The sequence below is a fragment of the Ochotona princeps genome, chromosome 3 (genome assembly GCF_030435755.1).
Source record: "Ochotona princeps isolate mOchPri1 chromosome 3, mOchPri1.hap1, whole genome shotgun sequence".
NCBI classification, from domain to species: domain Eukaryota; kingdom Metazoa; phylum Chordata; class Mammalia; order Lagomorpha; family Ochotonidae; genus Ochotona; species Ochotona princeps.
In genome coordinates this window covers 98,971,962-98,998,778 of record NC_080834.1, presented here as the reverse complement: position 1 = coordinate 98,998,778, position 26,817 = coordinate 98,971,962, and the positions used below count along the sequence as shown (strand labels likewise).

At 46.3% G+C, this 26,817-nt stretch overlaps 1 protein-coding gene across 1 annotated transcript; it reads right to left on the bottom strand.

Annotated features, from left to right (window-relative positions):
* Positions 1–2,515: 2,515 nt before the first annotated feature.
* Positions 2,516–8,939, bottom strand: RTP2 (receptor transporter protein 2). The gene is made up of 2 exons (XM_004577775.2): positions 8,776–8,939; positions 2,516–3,032 (listed from the first exon to the last, which is right to left on the bottom strand). The coding sequence occupies exons 1-2, from the start codon at positions 8,937–8,939 to the stop codon at positions 2,516–2,518; spliced, it is 681 nt and encodes a 226-aa protein (XP_004577832.1).
* Between the last annotated feature and the right edge of the window lie 17,878 nt (positions 8,940–26,817).

Below are 26,817 nucleotides of genomic sequence, written 5' to 3'. Positions count from 1 at the left end.
GATAAAGCAAGGAATTTGGCATCCAATACAACAAAGGATTAATCCGCCAGGTTCTGGGGCATGGAACATAACTTTCTAGATGGAACATAACTGCTGGTAGTGGACAAACTCAGGTGCAAGCTGACAATGACAAGGCACAACAATGAATGCATAAGAAGAGGTAGCAGTGGTTGCTCAAGGGGTGACCTCCTGATGTCTCTGGCGTCTGTGAGGTCCATCAGGGAGATGATTCTTGGGGTTGAGACTGAAGAAAGATTCTTACAGAAATTAGTTGGAAACAGAATCCTGGGGAAAATCTATAGCAGTATCCAAAGGCAATTGACTTAGTGCTAGCCACAAGGCAGCCCAAGGACTGATAGCTCAAGTTCTGCAGCCAGAGAGATCATGGATACTAACCTCAATACCGAGACTAGCTACCTGGGTCACCATGAACGCATTTTGTAAGCTCCCTAAGCCTCATACATAAAGTGGAGATAATCACACTACCTGCCCCCAGGGGCTGTTTTCAGGATTCAGTGAGCCCAAGTCCATAAAGTGATTGGCACAGCACCTCATCCACAGTCCATCACCATAGCAGCACAAGTACATGGAGCTACTTATCAATGAACATTATGTATTATTATTATTACGTGGCTAATGAGACTACATTCATGCCTTAGCAGTAGGCAGTGCTGTAAGACTGTAAGCGGGGAAGTATGCCCATCATATCTGATTATTACTAAATCATCCTAAGCACAATGGGAAGAGTGGAGGGTGGATTCTAAGAGAGAAGCTACAAATGTGAAGATTATAAAGGAAGTTACTAAGGCAAGGTAGATCAAATGACTGCAGTGAAGCAGCAAGAAGTGGGGGGAGAAGAAAGGTCAACCCCACAATCCCTGGGACAAAGTGGGGCAGGGCAGTGAAGGAGGGTCAGCGCTGGCATCTAGATTACTGAGAAGAGGTGGGTTTGCTTTGGCCAGATGATGAATCCAGGTTTGATCAAGCTGCTTTTGACGCTCCTGTGGACAGATTAGTGAGTGCTTATAAGAGCTGTGCAGACCGCAGTTCCTAAGCAGTGAAAGCAGAGGCTGTGAATGAGTGCAGCACTGAGGGAAAGAGAGCAGAGGGAGAAGAAAAACCTGCAGACCGCAGGCACACAGGCGGGGAAAGCCCCACAAAGAATCACTGAGGACAGGAGGCCTGGGTGATGGAGGAGTGGTTGTGGCCTTGGAGAGGAGGGCCAAGGGCAGTGGTTACACCAAGGAAAGAGTAGGCAGGGTAGTAGCCCAGAGGTGGCCGTGCGGTGTTGTGTGGCAGTGTCAGGGATGCAGAAACGAGGCCTCCATGGATTAACAATGAAATGAGAGGTGACAATGCATGCAATCTAGTCCGTGGGAAGTTTGATACTGAAAGAATCAAAATTTGCAAAGTGACAGAGGGGAACACAGAGTGACAAGAGTCACTCTAGCTCAAGATGGAAAAAGACACAGGTGTATTTATACACTGAGAGAAAGTAGCTGTGGAGAAGTAGGATATGTTTCTCTTTTTGAACGTTCCCTTGACCCCATCTTTCTTCACTTTTTCTGAGTCCCTCTCCTTTGCTCTGTCCCTGTGTCCACCCTGGCCTCAGAGGCCTCTGATTTGATGGTTGGCTGAGACTGGATTCTTCCCCCTCAACCCATTTTTGGCTACCTCTCCTTGACCCACAAGCCACAACTTAGTAGGAGGTGCTGCTGGCGGCACTTCACCCCAGTCCTGCCCTGCTTGTCCCTTTGAAGCTCCCAGGCTGGACTGAGGCAAGAATAAATAGTTCCCTAGGGACCACTTGATTCCTGGGATCCTTGGCATTCCTCTTCCCAGAAGCCATCATGCCACTACATAAAGCAGAGACCCTCCTGAGCCACACACACACACACATGCAGTTCTGGTTGGATTGAACTGGGTGCAACCTAGAAACTGAATTTTTAATTGAATCTCTTTTGAGTCAATTTAATTGGAAATGGTTACATGTAGTCAATGGCTAATATTTTGGAAACAACTCCAGCCAAGTGGACACCAAGCTCCAGGGTAGAGTGTTTCTGAATGGACAGGAGCAGCCTCTCTTAGAGGGCCCAAGAGACTTTGTCCCCATGCATTGGTTGAGGCCACTGCCCCCTCCTGGGCCAACCATGACAGCATGGCCAGGGGCAGATGAAGACAAGATTGACAACGAGGCAGGGTAAGAGAGGCAGGAATGGAGTGTTGGATGTGAATACGAAGGAAAGAGGAAAGAGGAGGTGCAGGAAGGATGTGAGAGAGGAAAAGAAAGATTTCCTCACAGGGGCTTAGCACTAACTCCAAGACTGGCCATCTCTAAATCGTCTCTCCCACCTATCCCGTCCCGATTCTTTAAATGGAAGGGCCTTTAAGAACTACCCATTTTGCAGCGGAATCCACTGAGGCCCACAGTGGTGACTGAAGCACCCAGGGGACACAGATTCAATAGAAACAGAAGCAGATCATGGTTCCCCGGAGCCCTGGACCACACCCCACTTTAAAAGAAGGCAGAGCTGCGGAAGGAGAATTGCAGGTAGACCACGAGCAGACATAGGGATGCCCAGAAGAGGCACCAACGAAGGGAGAAGAAATTGTAGCCCAAGCTCGCCAGGGCCCTTGGTTTGGAGGCGTCTGGGAAGGCGTTGGTAGCCGCCTCTTCCTCCAGCAGCTTCTCGCTGGGCTTCCAGTGTAAGATGCCCTCCTGACAGGCCTCGCAGAACTCGCCACGGTGCGACCCACTGTGTGGGCGGCTGGCCACGTGGATGCGGTACTGGCCACCGTCCTCGTCGTAGCACTGCTCGCGCAGGCTGGTGATGAGGTTGTCCACCAGGCCCTCGATGTTCTCCTCCAGCATGCTCGACTCGTCCAGCCGCGCCGTGCCGCACTCGTAGCACAGCTGCTTGAAGACACGCATGCGCACTGAGCCCATCCGTTTGGTGCGGTCCAGGTGCATGTGGAAGAGAATGACCACGTGGGACGACTGCCAGGTGTGCCAGCACCAGGAGCAGTGGAACCTGAGGACAGAGGTGGAGAAGATGCCACCTCCCAGTGACGGCCCGTCACTGGAGAAGAGAAAGGAGAGGGCTGGCCTATAAGCAGAGGTGGACTGTTTACTCTCCTATGGGTCTGTTAACTCTGAGGCCAGCAGGCTCTGCTCTCCTCCTAGCGAACACATCTGGGTCCCCAACAGCATCCTGACTAGACTGACCATGGAACCATATGACACCCAGCAGTGTCCTAAGGGTCTGCCACCTGCAACCTTTTACTGATTCAGCTCTCAACAAGCCTAAGGTACTCAGGGCTGCACTTGGATGCTTCAAAGGGCCACTCCCTTACTGTGGTCCTCATTTGTCACCTGTAAAATGTGGTATGACGGTGTTCGCTTGCCCCTCCTGGGAATCTAGTAAAGGTGCCTTGCCCCATTTGACATGTGGACTTTGCTTGCTTTGGGGAGAGGGTGCATCCAGCTGCACCAAGCAGGGACGCTGGCTCAAGCCATGTCCTTAGTAAGCCACTAAGGATGACAGGATGTGAAGCGAAGAGAGCTAGATGGGCTTGTGAGTGGTTGCTAGATTTGATCTTTTTAAAAAAATATTTTTTATTGGAAAATAAGATTCATAGACAGAAGGTGAGACAAAAAGATCTTCCATCCACTGGTTCACTCCCTAAGTGGCCACAATGGCTGGAGCTGAGTCAATCCAAAGCCAGGAACCAGGAGTTCTTCTGAGTCTCCCACATGGGTACAGGATCCCAAGGCTTTGGACCATCCTCTACTGCTTTCCCAGGTCACAACCAGGGAACTGGAAGGGAAGCAGAGTAGCTAGAATACGAATCGGTGCCCATACAGGATGCTAGTACATGGAAGGGGAGGACTTTAGCCACTAGGTTACCCTTCCAGGTCTTAGATTTGACCTTTACATCTTCACACACACATGCGCACACACAGAAGCTGCTTTGTCCAATCTGGATCCCAACAGTCCCTGCTTCAGGAGGTATGAAGGTAAGTGGCTGGGGCTTGTTAAGCAAGCCCCACTCTCCCACTCCACTCCCTTCCTCACAACCTTCACTGACAGAGCATTTGACCTGAGAATACTTCCTGGGCCACTGGCACAGGGAAGTGTCCACTGGCTTGAGCCTGCTCTCATTGCTGGTTCTCTCTGAGCCCAGGGTGTGATGTGCTGATAAGAAACTCCATTCCATGAAGTAGATGCCACTCAGGACCTGTGATATTACAAATAGTACACAGCCTAGGCCATGGGATTGGTGAAGCCAAGTCAGCCCCAACCTCTGGAGGCCATTGATATCCTGAGCACAGAACAAGAACTTGCTTAGCCCAAAGAAAAGCAGGTAAGGCAGAGGGAGCCAGGAAGGGGTTCTGCCACCCTTGTGCTGAGCCAGAGACGCAGGGCACCAGAGGCAATGCACCCAAAGGCATACAGGTGCAGTGATCCCCTCCTTACAATGAGATGCTGCTGTTTTCTAGCACTGCCTGAGGTCAACTGAGAGCTGCCAGTGACCAGCCAGGAATGGGACCTGCCAACTCCTGAGACAAGGGGAGCTCAGCCTCTAGAGTCCTGAATTCTTGCCCCAACAGCCAGCTGAGGAGCTTCCTAGTTCCAGTGTCCTCCTGCACCATACTTAAAATCAGTCAACCCAGAATCATGCTACTCCCTCAAACCAGAACCCAGACACATACCCCTGCCAAGGTCTTGGAACAAGAGTACAAACACAAACATTCCACTCACGGCCTTCCTCCATGTGTCTCCATCCTTGGCACCACAAGGGGCTTCACATGCATTCACATGTGAACAGCCCACTCTGTCTGAGTTCTAGCCTCACCTCTAAAACACTGCCACCCTTCAATCCAAAGGCCCAAGGAAGGGGCCTATGAGTATACTTGAGGCAGGGAACTCTGTGTAGTACCCATACAGTATGAAATCTGGCCACTAAAGACAGAAGGGAAGTTCTGCTCAAAACTTAGTCTTCTGGTCACATTGTCATAGATAAGAGTTCGAGGGGCTGGCACTGTGGGGTGGTTGGTAAAACTGATGTCTGCTATGATGACATCCAGTATGGGCACCAGTTCAACTTCAGACTCCTCCAGTTCCTACCCAACTTTCTGCTAACACACATGGGAAATCAGCAAAAGAGGGCCCAGGCACTGGGCCTATGACCATGTGGGAGACTTGGAAGAAGCTCTTGGCACAGGCTTCATACAGGCCCACCTGCAATCATTGAAGCCTTTGGGAGAGTGAACCAACAGATGGAATATCTTTCTTTCTCTCTCTGTAACTCTGACATTCAAATAAATAAATTTGAAAAAAAAATGAGTTGAGAGCAATTTAATGGATGCTTTACAAATGTGAAAACAGACTTTAGCCCCTCCAGGTGCATGGCTGTGATTGGTGCAACTTGGACTGGTCTGGGCTGAAGGCTCAGAATTTTAGCTCCACCTGCCATGTGGTTGCAGCCAGCAGAATTCGGGTTGGGTGGCCTGAGTACCAAAGCCAGACAAAGCCCTTGGATTACCTGGCAGTGTGCTGTGAGTACTTGTGGGTATAGCATTACAGGGTGTCTGGGAGATGGCACAGGTAGTGGCGAGCAGGGACCTGCCAGTTCATGTCCAGGTGAGGAATGAATGACTTCTGAGGGATTTCCATGGACACCATACTTGCAGGGCTAGATTATGGAACCAACCAGTGAGAGTCAGAACAGGGAGTAGCTAATATGAGGCTGGGCCATGACACTAACCAGCACATGAATGAATCAGATATGAGGGTAGAATCTGTTGGGGAGTAAGTAGGCTCACCCTTGTGGAACAACAATCTCCATTGGCATGTGTAAAATCTGTGGCTGGGAACAGACCTGGTTAGACAGCTAATGGGATGCCCCAACTGGGTTAGGGGGGTTCCCACTGGTGAGCGCGGGAGCCAGAATGGGGGTAATGGGCTGCATTGGATATGGCTGCAGTCTCCCCAAGCATGGGTGTGGACTGGGTCTGGGGAGTGCCAGACTGAGCTAGACTTTAGCACCCTACTGGTACTCATGAGAGCCAGAGTGGATATAGACCAGGCTAGGCTGGGTCTCAGTTCCCACTGAACCACGTGAGAGCTGTGTCTGGGTATGGACCAAATGTGGCTAGGCTTCAACACCCAACGGTAAGAACTGGATTGGGTAGGAACTAATTGGGCAAGGCCACTGTCAGAACAAGAGATAGACAAAGCAACCCAGGCCAAGGACCCACCAGCATGCACAAGATCTCCTACTGGGAGGCAACCTGAGAGAGGAGCTTGGGGAACACCTTTGTCAGGACACAGTCCCTGCAGGTAAGTGCCAGAACCAAGCAAAGAGCAGCCCAGACCAAGCCAGGTTACAATACCCACTGGCATGTATGCGGTTCAGGTCTAGGAGCTGCCCAGGCTGGGCCAGTTCATGACATCCACTGGCAGACCCAAGAACTAGGACAGGGTGCAGGAGGGGCGAGTTCAGAACACAACACCTGTCAGTTCACACTGGGGTTGGAACTGGAGGCTGACTAGGCTGGGCTAGACTATAGCACCCATCAGCAGGAGTTAGAACTGGGGGAAAGCTGAAATGACCCAGGCTGAAACACCCTGGGTCATGCAGGTGAGATGGTGTATGCCACTCTGGTTGCAGGTGTATGCAGGTGAGATGAGCCACGTCACTCTGGGGGTGGTGGGTGCCGAATACATGGGCCTTGGGTGCAAGGGGTCCAGCAGGGCCAAGGTCACCTGGCCGGGGCTCTTAAGCCCACCTGTACAGTGGGTGCTGGATCTATGTGTCCCAGGGGTGGGAAATCTGGTGGGGTCTGGGTTGCCTGGCCCCAGTCTTAGGACTACCTGTATAGTGGATGCCAGGTTCTTGAGTCTTAGGGGTGGGGAGTCTGGGGGACCCAGGTTGCCTGGCCAGAGCCCTTTGGCCCACCTACACTGTGGGTGCTAGGTCAATAAGTCCCGAGGGTGGGGGATCCACAGGGTCTGGGTCACCTGGTCCAGGTCATTGGCTCTGCATGTGAGAACTGGGCCTCCTCAGCGGAAAAGACAAAATAGTGGACAGCAGGCCTTAATGCACATAGAAGGTATAGCAGCCCATTGGGGCCTGCAGAGGGCATTTGGTACAATACCAGAGGAAGAAGAATAGAACACACTGGACAACTACCCCAGTCAAACAAGGACAACAAATATTTGGGCGAATGGAAACTCTAAAAGTTGACTCTGCAGCCAATTGATATTGGAAGGGTTTTCTCACCCATGGATCGGCAAGATCAACAGCGTCTCAGAACTATCACAATCACCTGAGCAGGACCCTCAGAGTGTGTATCACATCGGGACCCTGGGTGGATATCGGGTGGCTGTTCCCCATCCCCAAGTACTGTGGCAGTTAGAAGGCTGGGTATGGCTCCTCCCCTTCTATCTCCCTCCCTCCAGAAACAGGAAGAAGAGATAGAAATTTCTAAAACAATGATCACACAGCCACTTTTCCCTAACCCTGGAGCCTTCCCACCTTGATCAACTATGTAGACATCATCTAAAATAAACTTAGAAAGAAAAAAAATGGTAAAACAGAGACACAAGAAGAAGGATCCAGTTAACTGTGGAGCTACATTCTAACACATAGCAAGTGTCAACAAATGTTCTTGCCTGTGCATCAAATTGGGCTTAATTGCCTGGCTAGAAGGACAGTACTAGATGGTAACACAGCCCCACCCCCCACCCTGGCAAGCTCTTTCCAGGGGAGCTCATGGCCTCCTCTCCTCAGTTTTCATCCCTCCTTAAACGTTGGAGATTGCAGACTCACTGAGGATAGTACTACTCTCCATTCGGTGTAGAAAACTGAAGCCCAGTGATGAAAATTAACTTGCCCCTGGATCCACCCAGGGAGGCTGCCCCATCCCAAGCTGGAACCAGTGTGGCTGGCATTGTGACATAGCATCTCATTTGGGTACCTTTTCATATCCCAGCTGCTTCACTTCCCATCCAGCTCCCAGAGAAGCTTGGAATGGCCTTGGAAAAGCACCTGAAGATGGTCCAAGTAGTTGGCTCCCTACATTCACATGGGAGATCCGGATGAAGCTCTTGGCTCCCTGCTTCAGTCAGACTCAGTGCTAGTCATTGCAGTAATCTGGGGAGTACACCAACAGATGGAATAAACTCCTTCTCTCACTTTCAAGTCTTACCTTCAAATAAGCTAATCAATCTTTACTAAATAAATAAATGAATAACCCAGTGTGCTAGCCTAGCAACTAAAGTCTCCCCTTGCATGGGGATCCTATATGGGCACCTGCTCGTGTCTCAGCTGTTCCATTTCCCATCTCAGCTGTTCCATTTCCTTTTGTGGCCTGGGAAAGCAGTAGAGGACGGCACAAAGCCCTGGAACCCTACACCCATGGGGGAGACTTGGAAGAAACTCCTGGCTCCTGCCTTCGAATTGACTCAGCTCCAGCCATTGAGGCCACTTCAGGAGTGAACCAGCAGACAAAAGGTCCTTTTCTCTGTTTCTCCTTCCCTCTGTAAATCTGACCTTCCGGTAAGAATAAATAAACAAATAAATCTTAAAAAAAAAAAAAAAAAAAGGTTGGAACCAATGCCTCTATGACACACCTGGCAGCTCTTTCTCTGCTTTCTCACCTGAGCTGGCATAACAATGAGTGAGAATGGGAACTGACTCTCCCTGGAAGGTGCTCCGCGCAGTGACCCAGGGGCTTTCTCTGAGGTCCCTCCCCACTGGGCCTCTCACCTGCCTGAGGCGTGCTGCTCCAGATACTGCTTCCAGCCAGGGGCCAGCTCCCCAGGCTTGAGATTGGGGTCTATGATGAGCTCCCAGCTGTCTGCTGGCTTTGCAACCTCCATCTTCTCATAGAAAACTTTCTTCCACTCGCAAACTGTCAGGCTGGCACACATGGTCCAGCTGGCAGGGGTTGGAGGTAACCAGGCAAGGGCACAGAAAGAGCCTGGAAAGTGCAGGGCAGTGCAATCTCTGTGTTCTGCAAACCTCATCCCTGTGTTGCGCGATGGCAAGGCGGGGAGGTGGGGCAGGACAGACCTAGATCCCTCCTTCGTTACCCTGGTACCTGTTGCCATAGCAGTCAGGTAAGGCATAAGGAGCCAAGACTGGAGACCAGGGAAGCCACAAGGGAGAGTGCAGGGCTCTGAACCAGGTCTCAGAGGCAGGGCTGTGCAGTGACAGCAGACCAGAAAGCCGAGCTCCACACAACCTCTGAATGGCTAACACAAAATTTAGACTCAGAGCTCCCCAAACGAAGCTCATTTGCTCATGTATTGCATTATTGTTACATTTCAGTCACAGGGCGATGGAGGGAAAAGTAGCCTGTGGTCCCTTTGCAAGGGGAGACCACAGGCCATTTGGTTAGATAAAGTACAATTTAGTGCACCAAGAAAAGCGCAGTAATAACATTTCAGATCCGTAGTCATAGAAGTGCTAGAGTTCAGATTCAGTGTCTGCTCCCATGCCATGCTGAGGCTTTGCCAGAAGAGGGGTTTGTTTTCAGCCACAGGCTCTTCCAGCCTTCACTACTGAGCCATGCAATAAGGTACTCACAGCTCCCTGAAGCCCAATTTAAATACTTCAGAGACAAGACAGAATTTTACTCCAAGTCTGCATAATGCAGAGGAAGGCAATTACCTAGAGGGAGGCTCAGCCTTGAGCATGGAAAAGATGATGATGTGGTTCAGCCCCTCGACTTCTGTGTTGCTTCTCTTCCCGTCACACTCATCTTTGTGATTCACCTGCACACAGAGCAGAGCTTATGCAGAATTGAAAAGAGTTGCTAGCAGCCTGAAATTTTTGGCGTAAAGTTCTCCATGTGGCACTTGCCACCAAGTGGCTCTCATATGGGGTGTGATCTGGGACAACCTTCTTGTTCCTCTATCAGCTTTGATCAAAAGAAAAACACAGGTCTTAGAATTATGGATTGGCAGCTCTCAAAGAGATCACTTATTTGTAAAAATGCACTGTGTTCTCTCAACTTGCCACTTTTAAAACAAAATTTCTTGACATTGGATGAAGACAACTGAGGCCTAGAAAGAGGAACTAACTTGCCAGGGGTCTCAGAACTGGGCTGTTCACACCTCCCTCGGTGCTGTCTGAAAAGTCAGCTACCAGACTAGATAAGGTGGGAGGACCTGAGACCCCAGAAATGAAATGAAAGTTAGTGGAGCTTACAGTGTGACCTAGAGCCTCTAATAAATGTTGTGCCATTGTTCCTGGAACAAATGGTAGTGAAGGGAGAGGAGAGAAGGTGAGAACTGATTTATCTGTTTGTTTGCTTTTTTTTTTTTACCATGAATGATGCAATCCCCCTTAGGCCTAGAGTCAGGTCTAATTTAGAGTAAGCAGAGAACAACATCATTCATTTTTCTGTACAGCTGCATTACTTTTGCTCAAGGAAGGAAAAAAAAAACTTTGCTGTGATGCAATCAGTGAGCACAACCACCGCCTGAATTCGCTGTAAATGACCCAGGGTACCCCGGAACCCGTCATGTGAGTTCACCAGCGCAGCCGCAGCCCTCACCGCACTTGGGCAGTTTCAGTATGCATCACCACTGCCCTACTGTTGCTTTGTTTTGTTTTGTTTTGTTGCCCTATTTTTAATCTAGATAAGCACTTTTTAAAATGAAGGGATTGGAGATTCATTCCTTATAAAACAGAATGCTGTGCATCCATACTCTGTGAATAAACTACAAAGGCGATAGGGGGAGGACTCCAATGTGGAATACAAGTGAATTTTATAAAATATGTATTATTCAAACTTCACTTGTTAGAGTAATACTTATTTAAACAGAAAATTCCATGTAGAGCTGAAATGACAAAGTGCTGATGAATCAGGAGGGAGTTCTGAAGCACTTGGAGTCATGTGAAAATTAAATACACCTTTAACCCTAAGGGGTTGCAACATGGGCTCTTCGGGGAGCATCCCTTACCCACCACAGAGCTGGGATGAGCCCCTGCTGCTGCCAATCATGGTTACTTTTGGGAATAGGTCTTCACACAGGCCACCTGAAGCCAGAAGGAGGAGGAGACTGAATAAAATGATTCAAGATTTTTCTTCACTAAGAAATGAATTCAGGGGAGATATAAGCCATAAACTGTTTCCCACCACATCTCCACAATCTGAAGAAACACAGAAAATGCTCCAGGGTGAATCTAAGGTCACCAGGGGAATCTTTTTCAGCAGATGTTAGGGAAGCTCCATCATGTACAACAAGCAGCCCTTGGAGGAACAGGGTCCTCACACCATGTGGTGTGGGGAGGGTGATCCATAAGTCCCAGAGGAGTCCACAGCATCAGTCACGACAGCCTGTGGCTTTAAACAGTGACACACAGTACAGAGACAACTCCCAGGGCAGATTCCATGCTGCTTTGCTTTCCAGTAGCAGCACTCGCACCCAATCCAGCCTGGGCCTTGGCAGGGGTTCAAGCATCCATGTTTTATACACCACGTTTCCCAGCACTCCATAGACTGTGACATCTGACTGAGAGTGCACCAACCTATCATTGCTTTTTCAGGGCTTGTGATCACAGGAAGATATCTGGGATGCTCAAAAGAGATAGAGTGTTTAAAAGATTATGATCGGAGTCGAGATCATCCCAAGCAAGGACAAATTTTATAAAACAAGAGCTAATTAAGGGACTTCATGATTCTGGGAGGAAAATATGGACTTCTCTGTTAACAAGGAACATCTTGGGACGCTTTCAGCATGTACAGCAGAAATGACTTCTGGCCAAGAAGAACCTCGAGTAGAGTTCTTAGCTATCCTCAGAGAATCTGTCTACTGATGAGCTGGGGCTCAAAACAGGTGCACAAGTTAACAAGGATTCCTCCCTAGAACAATTCTAGAAGAGAGAAAAGAAAGCAGGTGGAAGCTCATGGTGGCCTTGGAGCTTCTCTTTTGAAACCACACACCACTTCCCTTCATGGTTTGGTGAAAGCAAGGCACATGACCAATAATCGCAAGAGATAGTGGGGTAGGGAGATATAATCTTGTGAAAGAAGTGGAACCTTCAGGAAGACTTCCCAATATTTTGAAAAGGAAAACAACCCACCTTAGTACCCACATGGCTAACATATAACCTCCTGGAACAATAGAACTAGGCAGGTTGTGTGGCACAGCATGATAAGAAAGCCAATTCTTGTGCCAACTCTTTGGCTGCTTTGTGACTTTAGTGGGAGACCCACAGAGGATGGAACCCACATGTGCCGCCTTGTCCAAAAGGATCTGCATGTTAAGGTTATGGCCCTATTTCCTTGGGTGTGGAGGGGAAAGATGGGGGTGGGCAGGTAACACGTGCTTAGCAGCCTTTTGGAAGCTATGGCTAGCAAATAGATATTGCTGGCCCTCAATCTAGACCCTTAGGGATCCATTCCAGAAATTGTGGCAAAATTCGCATACACAGTTAAGCAGAAAGGTGTAAGAGAGAGTAATCAAAACAATAAAGTATGGACTTGAACACCACAGCCCCTAAGCACCGCTGTAATAGTCCCAGATTCCTGGCTGGCGGGAAGGGCAATACTTGACCGCTTCGTTAGAGGGTTTCATTGTCAGCTGCTAGTTGTAAGTTTTAAAAGGCTTCATGAAATATTGTTAGTAAAAGCATAAGTGATGTGACAAAATGATGAAGCACCCTTAGGCCAAAACCTATTTTCAAGCAGGAACCTAAGGCCCTGAGTGAGCAGTTACAGCTGCTTCTCCCCCCAAACAGCTGTGATTCCAGCTGTGAAACAGAACTGAGCTATGGATACATTCAGAGGGCACAGAGCAGCAGACAGCAAGACCCAGGGTCCACAAGCAGAAATTGGGTACCAGGGCAGATGTTTGGTTTAGATGCTGGTTAAAAGTGTCCAGGCCCCTGTCAGATCTCTAGCTTTCAATTCCAGTTTCTGACTAACGCAAATTCTAGGAGACAGCAGTAATGGACTAAGTATTTGGCACATAAGAGACCTGCATTGATATCCTGGCTCTCAGCTTCTGTCCTTGGCCTAGCCCAGAGCTGTTACAGGAATTTGAGAAGTGACTCAGAGGATGAAAACTTGCTCTATCTTTCCCTGTATATCTTTGTATCTCTCTCCATCTCAAATAAATCAATATACTTTGATTAAAAATAAATACCTGGTAACAATGTGCAGATAACTACTGAATGAATAGGAACAGAATACTTGTAATTTCCAGACTAAGAGGGGAAAATAGCACAATAATTAGGAAAAATATAACATAAAGAAAGCAAGAAGAAATACAATCAAAATAAAGGGAGATTAGGAAAAAGCAAAAAATAAGAAGTATTGGCTATAAATTCAAATACATTAGCAGGAGTGTGACATGTAGCTAAAAAGCACAGGTGTATAACTGAATTTTGGAAACTGAAATTGCAATCTCATTAAGACACTGTTAGACACTTGTCAGGTTGGCGAAAACAAAAATGGGTGAAAATGCAATGGCCAACGAGAAAGGCAAGCCAGTAAACTATCGCACACAGGAGGCAGAGATTAATGTAACTATTTGGGGAACCGTTTATCATTGTCTTGCAAGGCAGAGCATTCAAGAACTCCATGATCTGACCACAGTTCTCCTAGAAAAAATCAGATTTGCCAGATTGCATGTACGATAATGTTCATTCATCATTGCTTAAAATGACCCAAATTACAGTCTCACATGTTTCATCCCACTTTTCTCTGCTTGATTTTATTCATTTTTTATTCAATTCTCTTCCTTCTTATTCTGTTTCATTATCTACTATTCCTTTCCACGAAAGAACGACAACAGAATGGATACCCACACACTTGAGTTCCACAAAGCAATAAAAATTAGTTTTACCCACATCAACATGACAGAATCTCACAATGTTGAGCAAAATGAAATCCATGCTAATTCATACCAGTTTAGTGAAAGATTCGGATTTAAGACACTAGCAATGTGGCATGTGTAGTTAAGCTGTTGCCTGCAGCATCAGCATCCCATATAGGCATGGGTTCAAGTCCTGATAATTTGCCTAGCAAAGTTACAGAAAGTGCCCCAAATGCTCAAGCCTTCCCCTGAACCCATTTGAGAGACCCACAAGAATTTGGTGGCTCCTAGTTTTAGCTTGGCTCAGCCCAGGCTGTTGTAGCCATTTGGGAAGTGAACAAGTGGATGGAAGACATTTTTATCTCTTTCTCTCTATATATAACTCTCCTTTTCAAATAAATAAAATAAATACTTAAAACAAATCCATATTTAAAGTATACAATGTACAGGAGCTGATGTTGTGCCATAGCAAGTGAAGTTGCTGGCTATAACCCTGTATTCCGAAAGGACACCAGTTCATGTCACAGCTGATCTACTTCCGATTCAGCTCCCTATTAGTAGCCTTGGAAAAGCAGTGGAAGATGGCCTAACTGCTTGAACTCTTGCCACCCACGTAAGAGACCCAGAAGATGCTCTTGGTTCCTGACTTCCACTGTCCCAGCCCTAATCAGTGCAGCCATTTGGAGAATGAACCAGTGCATAGAGGGTCTCTAATCTCTCTCTCTCTCTCTCTCTCTCTCTCTCTCTCTCTCTCTCTCTTTTTGCCCTCCTGTAACTTTTGTAAGTAAATTATTAAATATTTTCTTAACATTAAAATTTTTAAATTAAAACAGGAGTATATCTACAAATGGAATATATGCACAAAAATCCTACATATTATTAGTCATAAGAGACTAAAATTGAAACCACAATTATGTGTCAGTAGAATGAGTACAATTAAAGACTGGTAATACCAAGCATTGACAAAGATGTAGAACAACTAGAATCCTTATACATTACTATGGGGATTTCAAATGGTCCATCCACTTTGGAAATCAACTTGGCAAATTTCTTATAGAGTTAATATACACTTAGCACATGACCCAACAATTCTATCCCTGGATATTAACAGAAGAGAAGAAGAGAAGCAAAAATCTATGTTTACGCAAACACCCATACATATTTCTATAACAGCCTTACTCATAATAGTCCCAAACTGGACACAAACCAAATGCAGATAAGCAAATGATGTTGAATTCATTCAACGCCTTTTTAGGAACAAAAGAAAGGCATGTCATGGATAAATTTCAAAACATGCTGAGTGAAAAAGTTCAGAGGTGACAGAGTGCATCGTGTGTGATTTCATTAAGTTCTTGAAGCGACAATTTAATGTAGAATGGTGGCAAGTGTGCATTGGCTACCTAGGGTCAGTACTCTGACAGACTGTTCAGCATGCGTCACCCGCCCAGTGACACTTTTCTAGCTCCAGGGTCTGTCCAGAGACACTGACTCACACAAGGGAAGGGCTCATGCCTGCAAAGTTCAACGTGAGACAAGCCCCTCACTGTGACTAGAACAACCCTTGAGTCTCTCCCAAAGATCCTGCTTTTATTAGGAGTCAGTTTTTTCCCTTGGAGACTACATAGCCAGAACTGACCAAAGGGCTCAAGTTACACAGGATGTAGAAAAGAGGATGAACACACTCTTTGATACTGAATTTACCCTCAAAGCAGTACACAGTATTTGTTTCTTTTCCTTATCCAAAAGCTGATAAGGAAATGTTCATGTGGGATAACACTGAAGGAGCATTCCATAGATAATTGGAAAGCACTGGGATAGATTGTTACGTATCACCCAGGGGACCGACTTTGAAACACAGTCAGCAAATGCACAGTCAACAGCAGTCAGGGCCCCCAAGGCTGGCAGGTGCCATGGAGGGTTGGGGTCAGATGGGCTAGACTCCTTCCTACAGATCTACGTGCTGCAAAAATGCCTCCTCACACTGCAGATAAGGCAGGCAGGCTTTACGGAAAGGAGACAAGATGCAGACTGAACAACATACCCCGTTTAATTTCTCAATGATTTGGAACTTTCCTGATGTCGGCATCAGTTGTAGCTGGAAAGCTATTGTGTTGGTTTGTTTTGCGGTTGTGTAGCAAAATATTACAGGTGGGTAATTGATCATGAAAAGAAATGTTACCTCTCTCATAGCTCTGGAAACTCGGAAGCCCAAGGTTAAGGTGACGGCATCTGATGGGTATCTTCTTGCTGCTTCACCCCCTGGAGGATGGGTGAAAAACAGAAGAACAGACATGACACCAGAAGAGAGAGGGCTGCATTTGCTTACATAAGAAACCCATTGTCACCACCATAACAATCCTGCTTCTGGGACAGGCAATTGGAGTAGCAGAGAAGGTCCCACGTGGGATGCCCGTATCCTGTGTGGCAATGCACACAGTTCTGGTTCCACTCCCATTTCCAGCGTCCTGCTAATGCACACCACGGCAGGCAGTAGGTGTTGGAATCCCTACCACCCACGTGAGCAACTCAGACTGAGTTTCAGATTCCTGGGTTTAACCTAGCCAGTCCTTAGCTAGTGTGGATTGGTGGGTGTGAGCTGGAGCATGTTATCACCGAATATATCTTTCTCCTCTGTGTGTCTATGTGTGGGTGTATCTTTCTGCCTTTCAAGAAAATTCAAAAATAAATAAATTTTAAAATTCTATTCCTTTGATAGGAACATTGATCCATTTCAGCAGTGGTGCAATTACCTTCTAAAAGGCTCAGCCCCCAACACTCTTGCACTAGGAAATGAATTCCTAACATAGGAATTGAGGGAAGGCATTTAAACCACAGCAACGTCTGTGTTCTCTGACAGAGGCTGATGACCTGAGGTAGACTTATAAGCATCAAAGAATTCATTTCTTACTCTTAGAAACCATCACCAGGGAAAATAGCCCAAGGAGCCTTTACGACAACAGAAACTCACTTAAAAATTCAATACCGCAGCTTTGAGTATTAATTCCCTTTTAATATGCACTATGTAAATGTATTGCTCCACAAGCCTCCATGGGGAGTGCACAGCAGGACACACTCTGTGGAGTTGTGGCTGTGAAAGGAATATTCCACTCATTCCTCCCACAGAGAAGTCTGATTTTCAGGGAACTGGACAGAATCAGGCCGCAGGACCAGAGTAGCATGGAAATAGCACTGTTAGGCACCAGTCAATTCAGGAGGGGATGGGGAGAGATGGGAGAAGAGAGAGAACTAAGTACTTAAGTGACACTTTATTGATGCGAACCTCTTTATTGTAAGTTCAAGCTTACAGCAATTCAGGGATTCCATAGTTCCTCTAAGACTTCTCTCTTTGCATGACATTAAAATGATCCTTCAATGTTTCTTAGGCCTCAGTTTTTGTCACTCTTCTGTGTAACCCACACACAGTGAATGATACAAAGTTTCAAGAATGACTCTACTTCCTTTCAAAAGTCCTTGTCTATGGTTCCCCCTGTTTAGAATGCTTTTACCTGCACTTCACTGAGCTCTCAGTTGCTAATCGTTTAAGGGTTTACCTGTGTATCATCTCTTGGGAAAGACACTTTACTTTCCCTACCTGCTGTGACAATGTATTTTTTTTTTTCAAATGATCTCAATATACAACATAAACCTGGCTTTCCTGTTACCCAAATGTGAGATCTATATTTCTTTACCTTGAACCTGGACACCAGTAGATGTGTTGTTTTATTCCTTTCAAGGCTAAGTCATAAAGAAAACACTCTTCTATGTGATCCTCATGGGAGACCATCAGTTAGAATCCAACCACTGAGGCTGGGATTCTGGCAGAGGGAGCTGCTCCGCTTCTGATGCAGCTCCCTGCTGATGCTCCTGCAAAGGCAGCAGAAGATGGCCCAAGAGCTTGGGTCCCTCATGTCTGCACAAGAGACCCAGGTGGAGTTCTAGGTTCCTGGTTTTCAGCCTGGCATAGCATGGGCTGTTGAAACCATTTCAGAGTGAAGCAGTGAATAAGAGATCTCTGATCTCTGTGTCTCTCCCACTCTCCCTCTCTCACTCTGCATTCCGTAACTAAACAGCTTTAAAAAAAGTGGGAAGCTGATCACACAGTGACCCACATGTAGGTATTTGGGCCCACAGTCCTTGCTCACATTCAGTCATCCAGTAGCACCAGTGCCTAGACATGTGGACAAAGGAGCCTTCAGATAATTTTTCCAAGCTGACCTAGTTTCATTTCCTGAACAATGGGCTTATAAACCAGATGACTGTGGTAGGCAGGCATGCTCACCACTTCTGGAGCATGTCATGCTTAAAGAAATAGTTATTCTGCCTGAAATAAAGTGAGGCATGCACGCGGTCTCTCCCTTCCCATTTAATGATAGTTGTCAAATGCTCTGGCTTGAAGTTGTGGCCAGTCCCTTGCTTCCCTACAATGGATGCTTCCTACTATTTAAACTTTCTTTTTAGTCTTATGTCTGTTTTTTTATTTTTTTAATTTTTATACTTATTTACTTATTTTGCAGAATTCTTCTGAAGCTTCAATTAGGTCAAGTTTAAGCATTTTTTTTCGTGAATTTCAAGTATGCAGGTGGCAGAAATAGGGTTTAAATGTGTTCCCCACCCCAGATTATATCAGAAACTTGACTCTCAGTACAGCCGTATTGAGAGGTAGGATTTCAAGATGTGAATAGATCATGAGAATCCTGACTTCCTGGATGGACTAACTTCACTGGCATGGGAGTTAGTTCATTGTCACAATGGCAGCCCCTTCTTGTTCTTTGCCCTTCCAATTCCACCACAGGATGGTGTAACACAGCTGATACCATCCTTGTGAACCTCCAAGCCTCAGAAACCGAGAGCCATGGAGCCTGCGTGGTGGCACAGTGCGTTAAGCCGCTACTTGGAATGCCAGCATCCCATGATGGAGTGCTACCTCAAGTCCTGGCTGCTCTGCTTCCAGTCAGCTGAGGATGACCCAGGTGCTTGGAAACTTACCACCAAGTGGGAGACCAGGAGGCAGTTCCTGGCTCTTGGCTTCAACCTGTCCCAGTCCTGAGTGCAATAGCCATTTCAGGAGTGAATCTGAGCACAGAAGAATTTTCTCTTTTTGCATCTTTTAAATAAAGTAAATAAATAAGCTTTTTTTAAAGAACTGTGAGTCAAATAAACTATTATTTATAAATTATCAAGTCTCATATATTCTCTGACTTACAGTAACAGAAAACACAGACAGGCTATATCCACCAAATGGCCTTAAATCTCCTGTTCAATTTTTACAAAGTGTTAAAGGAAGATGGGAGAGACATAATGTGGATTTCTTCTGGTAGTGGAGAAAAAGATGTAGTGTGAAACCACCTCACAGTGGAGAATGAAGCCTGTGGTGATAAAGTAGAAACCATGTATGCGTAAGAGCCATAGCAGTTACTTAGTCTGTGTCAGGCCTGAAGACAAAAAAAAGGACCAGTGAGCAAGAAACACTACGATTCAGTCCAGAACGGTTTCCATTCCCAAGGCGACCTATTGACAGAAATTGGTCAGGGTACAGCACCAAACTCAAGGGTAGCTACAGTTTCCACATGGGAGTCCAGACCATTCTTCCAAGAGACTTTGCATGATGCAACAAACAGCAGAAGCTGTAAGCTGGAGCTCAGGCCTCAGGAGCTGGGGCAGGAAGCACGTACCTGAGTCTTCCCGCACCTTAATGCTGGCTGTAGGACTGCACCTTGATTGTGAGCAAAGTTAGCACTGATAGTGTACTTTCCACACACTCAAGTTTTTCTAAGTAGTTTGCACCTATCCAGTGAAGCCTGTAAGTAGATGTAATCTTTATTATCCCTACTTCACCTATGAGGAAGCCAAGGCTCTGAAAGTTTAAGCAATTTTCAGGAAGCCATATGGTTAACCAGTAATAGAATTTGAGACCATGTAATCTGGCCTTACTGGCTAGGTATACCTATTGAGTTCTTTTCCAGGCCCAGTTTAAAAGCAATAAAGTTATTATTAAACTGCAAACAACACAAAAATATATTAATTATGAAGTGAAAATATCATACTCTCTTCACCCTACATTCTGCCAAGTGATTACTAGACTTTGAGACTTAAATTGATTACAGAATGAATTTGATTTTTATAGGGTTATATTTTCTAATCTATCATGTTCAAAATGATTATGTAACAATGAGACCTTTCCAGTTTAGAGCATGATGGCTTATGAGATGCAGATATGTTTCTTTTTTAATTTTATTTTATCTTTATTGGAAAGGCAGATTTACAGAGAGAAAGAGAAACAGAGAGAAAGGTCTCCCATTGGTTCAATCCCCAGCTGCCTGCAATGACTGGAGCTGAGCCAATCTGAAGTCAGGAACCTGGAGCTTCTTCCTGGTCTCCCATACAAGTGCAGAGTGCCAAGGCTTCGGGGCATCTTCTACTGCTTTCCCAGACTATAAACAGGGAACTGAATTGGAAAAGGAACAGCTGGGATATGAACCAGAGCCCATATGGGATCCCAGCACTTGAAGGAGAAGATTAGCCAATTGAGGCATCATGCCAGGCCAGGGGTACTTATCTGAGACTTGCTCATGAGTTTGTGTCAGCTCACAGCACCTATACCAGAAGCCAGGGTCAGTATCAGCACTTCAACATCTCAATGCATCTTAAGTCTTCAACCTTACAGGCAGCGCCTAGTGAAGTTATTATTGTCTCTGGGGCAAGCAGCTGGCAGAGTGGTTAAACCACCACTTGGGATGTCCCTCCCATCATGTCAAAGTGTCAGGGTTCAAATCCCTGCACTGCTCAGATGCTAGTGTCCTACGAATGCACACCCTGGTGGCAGCACATGAGATGTGGATTGACTTCCTAGTTCCTGGATATTTGCAGAGTAAATCAGCAGATGGGAGGGTGTGTGTGTGTGTGTGTGTGTGTGTTGGGGGGTGTCTCTGCCTCTCCAATAGAGTAAGCAACAATTTTGAAAACTGAAATATTTTTCTGCACCTAAAAACTGATTATCACCATAACTGTAGACAACTGCCTAGGTTGTCTTGTGTGCCCACCCACATGGGAGACCTGGGCTGGGCTAATAGCATTTCCTGCTTCCTGCTGGTGCACACAAAAGCTGGGGCTGAGGAGCAAGTCTAGCTGGGCTAGGCTGCAGTGCCCATCCACAAGTATTGGAGCAGGGGATGGGTCATGTCTGGGGTAGACTGTAGCACCCACCAGAACACTAAGTTAGAAACAGATTCATAGTGGATTTATGGGCTCACCTCTGTAGGACTACAGCAATTGCTGGTTTACACAGAGAACTGGGGGTGGTGACAGAAAAGCCGGTCTGGACAACAAAACTCACCTGACAGGAACGTAATGAAGCTGGGGTTGGGAGAAAGCTAGGCGAGGCCAAGCTACATCACCCACCAGTGCATGCATGGGCCAGGACTGAGGGCAAACCATGCCAAGCAGAGCTGCAGCACCCTCCAGCACACATGGGACCCAGGGCTGGGAGCAGGGCTGGGAGGGGAACTCAAGGAACTCCCTTCTCAGACTTCCCTGCACTAGCCTCTTCAGCACCTGGACTTTCAAGCTACTGTATGGGCAGCCCAAACTTCTGACTTGCAGACAACAGACTGGATTTCTCACTCTCCATAATTCCATGAGCCAATTTCAAATAAGTGTGTGAGTATCTGTGGGTGCATGTATATATCCATGCACACACAATAAGCATATATATATATACATAAATTCTACAAACACACATACACACACATACACATACATATATAAATGAGGGAGCTTCACAAAAGTTCTGAGTAAAGGACACAAATTTTCCATAATTTTTAAGGTGCTTTCATTTGTCTTACTGATTGTTTCTTGGGAAAAGTCTGAAAACCCATATGATTCTCCATATAGAGCATAAGAGATGCATAAGAACAATTTCTCTCTCTCTCTCTCTCTCTCTCTCTCACACACACACACACACACACACACACACACACACACACATTCTATTGGTTTCCTTTTCCTGGGGAACTCATTAGCCCAGCAGGATTCTTTTTGTGATTCCAGGGAAAACTAGAAAGCCTTTTTCAATGTGTCTGTGTTTTTGTCCTGGGGCTCCTAGAAGGCTAAGCAGACAATGTGCAGACCACATCGAGGGTCTGCTCTGCTGGCATCAAGCTCTCTCTGTCAGGCCACGAGACCCTGGTTCTTACCTCAATATTACAATCCAAGGCATCGTGTGCAGCTGAGTCTTGACCTGCTGGAAGGCAAGATGCTATCACAGATCCTGACCAGCTATGCACCTGTTTCATCCTGTCTGACTTTCTCCATTCTGGGCTGGGCATATGGTGACTTCTTGAGATCCATGGCATCTTCCCACTTTGTTCCCAGTGAAGCATCCAGGGGCCTCCAGCCAGTGTCCACTGGGCTCTATTTGCAAATTCATCAGGGGAGCACTGGCCAACTTCCTTCACTACTGAGTGTTTGGTGAAGCTGAAGCTGTTATAGGGATGACTGGCACTCAGTGCCTTTCATCACGGGTTTTATCTGTGGTGGACCTGGTCTCATCTTTGTGCTCAGCTTTGAAATAACTGATCGCTCCCACAAGCCATCAGTGACCCTATGGTGGTCCTGTAGAGGTGCACTCTCCACTCTCTGTCTTTGAACCAGAGCTAGTTTTTTTCTTTTTTTTAATATGAAAACAATGGAATGTTTCCATCTCCCCTTTTAGTACTGGTTTCTATATAATTGCTTTGTTCCCAGGAAATATGGCCTATCTGGCAGCAATCCATTGACATTTCTTAGGTTTCCCTTGATCTTTTTAAATTTTATAGTTCTGAGCTTAATTTTAATTTTTAAAGATTTATATATTTTAAAGGTAGAGCAACATAGAGAAAGGGAGATATATATATATATGTATATATATGTATATATATACATATATATATATATATATAGAGAGAGAGAGAGAGAGAGAGAGAAAGTCTTCCATCTGCTAGTTTACTCCCCAAAAGGCCGGTCAGGTCTGGGCCAGAATGAAGTCAGAGCCCAAAACTCCATCTCAGTCTGTCAAGTGAGTGTCACTGGTCCCAGCACTTCATCTGTTTTCCAGTGCCTCTCAGGGACATGGGCTGGGAGCTGCCTGGAAGAGGAGTTGCTGGAACTGGAACAGGCACTCCAATATGGGATGCGGCATCGCAAGTGGTGGCTTAACCGGCTACACTGCAATGCAGTTCCTTGTGTCTAATTTTTTTAAATGTGCATTGAGTCTATCTAGCGAGCCAGTGCAATGTCACAACTAAATGCTTGAACTCTCAAGTCAGATCTGATGTTTTTTAAGACTTATTTATTTTTATTAAAAAAGGCCAATTTACAAAGAGAAGGAGAGACAGAGAGAAAGAGCTTCTATTTGCTAGTTCTCCACAAAGCAGGATCCCAAAGCTCTGGGCCATCCTCGACTGCTTTCCTCTGTCACAAGCAGGGAGCCGAACGGGAAGTGGAGCAGTCGGGACACAAACAGATGCTCATTTGGGATCCTGGCATAGGCAAGGCAAGAATTTAGCAAGAATTTAGCCCCTCAGCCATTGCACCAGGTCCCAAATCTGAGTTTTAACTACAGTTGTACCAGTTACAGGCTGTTTGAAATTGCATGATGATCTTTGTCATCTAAATGCTTGCAGAGCTCACAATTGCAGAGCTGAAACAATAGTGCCTGGCACATAGTGAATGTTCAGGAGGCTTTACTTAGACGTATTCATCGGTTACTATTCCATGTATAGAACATTCCAAAAAAGACAAGATTAGAGCTGGAGAACAGCGTAGAAGGATTCAGGATTTTGTGATGAAGGAGTGATGAGGTAGATCATGAAGGGGCGCAGGGGTCACTGTGGTGGCTGTATAGCTGTTACGTCTCATTATTGGAGTGGTGGCTGTAGGAATCCGCTATAGGAAGCCACATACGAGATATCATTGCATAGACAAACACACACAGGTGCGAAGACGGGTGACATGCAAATGCAGTCTGCGGATTACGTCAGTGATGCCGACGTCTTGGCTCTGGTGTTGTGCCATGGTTATATCACACAGTTAAGAAGCGGGAACATGGAATGTCTCCACATTATTCTTGTGGCTCTCAGTGAATCAGTGCTGTGAAAACGGTTAAGTGCTCCTGGCACATTGTTTTAATAAATATTGTTAGCCAGCATTCTTTTTGTCCTAGCCAATTTTCCTTTTTCTCTGTATTTCACACGTCTACATATATCAATGTAGAATCAAGTAGACAGCAAAAATTGCTCTATTTTTATAAAGTAGATGGATCTCAGGAAAGATAGCGACTTTACATATATAGGACCTTGGAGCCCCTTGTACAGCTGTGCGAGTTGCCTTTGAGCTGTGAGGATATCAGAAGGCACACATAGGGAAACACCAAAAATCCTGGGTCTGTGAATGTGGATCGGCTGGATTCGGGGACACTGCAGAGCACGGACGAGAAGGGCTGGCAGCCAGCCACTCCAGCTCCAGCAGTCCGTGGCAGAGCCCAGCGCTGAGTCAAGGCCATGGGTGTTTGCCCTGGGTCTCAGTGTATCAGGGCCCAGGTCGGCAGACACTGCTGGTTCCTCCTTACCCACTGCCAGTGGGTGATTACTGCTTAGAGCAGATCCCCCACAACACACCCTCAGCATGGAAGAGGAAGATGGGGCCAGCTGTGGCCCCCAGCTTTCACACCAGCTGCCCAGAACACCGGGCAATGGTGAAGGGGAAGGATCCGGCTCCACGACTCGCCCTCAAAGCTTCGCCTCTGATCTATGTTCAGAATCCGTAACTTCAACCCTAAGAAACCTGCAGGCAGAGAACCTAAATTCTCTTCTGTGATGTGCAGTTGGCAAAGCCATAAATGAGTCACATTTTCGTTCATTTACTGATGAACAACAGCCCTCTGCCTGCTAGCCGGCTTCCTGACTGCAAGTCAGAGCCAAGCGCTCAATCCCCTGCCTTGTCACCTCCTAGACATCCACTACTTTAAGGATCTCCTTCCTAAACCTCGGTTTATTTACTCGCCAAATGGGATACTTTTGTCCCTTCAGTGGATAAGACTGTAGTGGGAATTCAGTGAATTCTTGAACCTGAAAGTTTGCTGTGGTCTGTAAATTTTGTTAATATTTGTGTCATCTCGCAAGCTTCTGTCCGCTTAAGGGCTCCTATTGAAACTGGCCTCTTTGGCCTGAGCGTTGAGGGATGACCTTTTCATTCCTCAGAAGAACTGGAAACTTGAAACTGAACGGATGACTCAGAGTGGAAATTTACTCACTCAAGTAGGTCTCCAAGGGAAAGATTTTGGAGCCAAAGGCTGACGACCTCGGATCCCATCCTACTGGCCCCTAGCCAATTCCGTCTCTTGAATATGTTAGTGAAGGAGAGGACTTAAAGAAGCAGTGGATATACACAGGAGACCAGCTTAAAAAAAAAAAAAAGGAAAAAAGCTCTTGGTCTGTTTCCATTTTTCTACACCACTGAAGCAGGAATGAGTCACCTGCAGAGATTTTATGGACTGTCCTGCCACCTTGTGGCTATTTGCTGAACTGCACTATTGGTATAGTCTCAAAAAGCCAGCACAATGGGTTATAATCACCCACCTACACACTTCTCACTCATTCCATCACTCATCAAAGCTATACAGTACTTACAACTATTCAAGCTTAAGAAACACATGGCCTTGATGGAAAAGAGGCAAAAAGAGAAAAACAAATATGCTAGACGGGGGGGGGGGAGGGGTGGAAACATGCTAGACCCTGAAGCCCAGAAGGCTTGGTGAGTCTTTCCATGTGACACCAAGGTAGAGTGCAGTAATGATGGGACACTAGATATAGTGTCCACTGTGACAACAGAAAATACAGGGAATCCCAAGCCAGGGTATGTCCAAGAGGCGGTAACGGGGAGTGACAAAGGTGAACATACTCTGGTTTTTGGCATGTAACAGTTTGGGGTGACAATTGTTTAACTTCCAGCAAAGTGGTCCCCAGATCATCGTTATCATGCCCTTCTGTATGAAGACTCGTAGGACCCGTCTGCATCCTTGAGTTTTCCCATGCTCAAATAGGACATGATCTTACAGAATCTCAAGCTTGGAAGAGACCTCGGGGCCGTCTCATCCAGCCCTCTCCCCAAACCAGTGTCAGTTCACCACCTTTCCTGTGCCTAATGGACACCTGGGTTGAGCTCAGGCTCTCAACACTTTTGTCTGTCTTTACTTTGTCAAGTTGCCTATTTGTCAAGTTGCCTATTTGTTCCTCATCCATCTAAACTTTTCTCCCTAGGGCCACACCAAAGAAGTAACCAGGTGTGTGAAGATATAGGAAGAAAGTGACCACTTCTGGAAATGGAAAAATCAGGACAGTATAAAATGAAGACCTCAATGCAAACAACCGCTAATAATTTATGTGGGAAAAACCCCTGGTTCCTAGCTTCAATCTGGCCCAGCTCTGGCCACTGCAGCCATCTGGGAAGTGAACCAACAAATGGAAAATTTCTCTCTTTTTCTCTGTAACTGACTTTCAAAATAAACAAACACATTTTCATTTTTAAAAATTGAAAGGTTCAACAGTAGAGAACTATTGCATGCAAGTATCATGGGGTCAGCTTAATCACTGTATGGTTTTCCAAAATACAATGAACCCTTAGTCTCTAGTCTAGATGGGAATCCTTCTTAAGCCGTTTGTGGCCTGACACACAAGTTCTTGGTGATTGCTATTCTATAGCGACCCACTGGGCCTAGGGATTCCTCCTGTCTGTGTAACCAAAGTGTGGACATTGGGTGGGCACAGTTCTTTTGTCCTCTAAATGCTGTTTTGGGGTGATGTAACAGGCAGAGCTAGCTAGAGGGGGAAGAAACGCATTGCCCAATGGTGGCCAAGCGCATGGCTCCTTATACCTTGTGCTTCTTGTCTATCAAAGTGAGGGCCAGCCAAGCACTGCCAGTTGTTGTCAGGTGACCTCTTGGTCA

Bases quoted from the DNA above. Each gene is read 5' to 3' on its own strand.
- RTP2 (XM_004577775.2), bottom strand. From the start codon at position 8,939: ATGTGTGCCAGCCTGACAGTTTGCGAGTGGAAGAAAGTTTTCTATGAG. The intron at 3,033-8,775 runs GTGAGAGGCCCA...CTCTGTCCTCAG, and splicing joins GAGCAGCACGCCTCAGGCAG to GTTCCACTGCTCCTGGTGCT.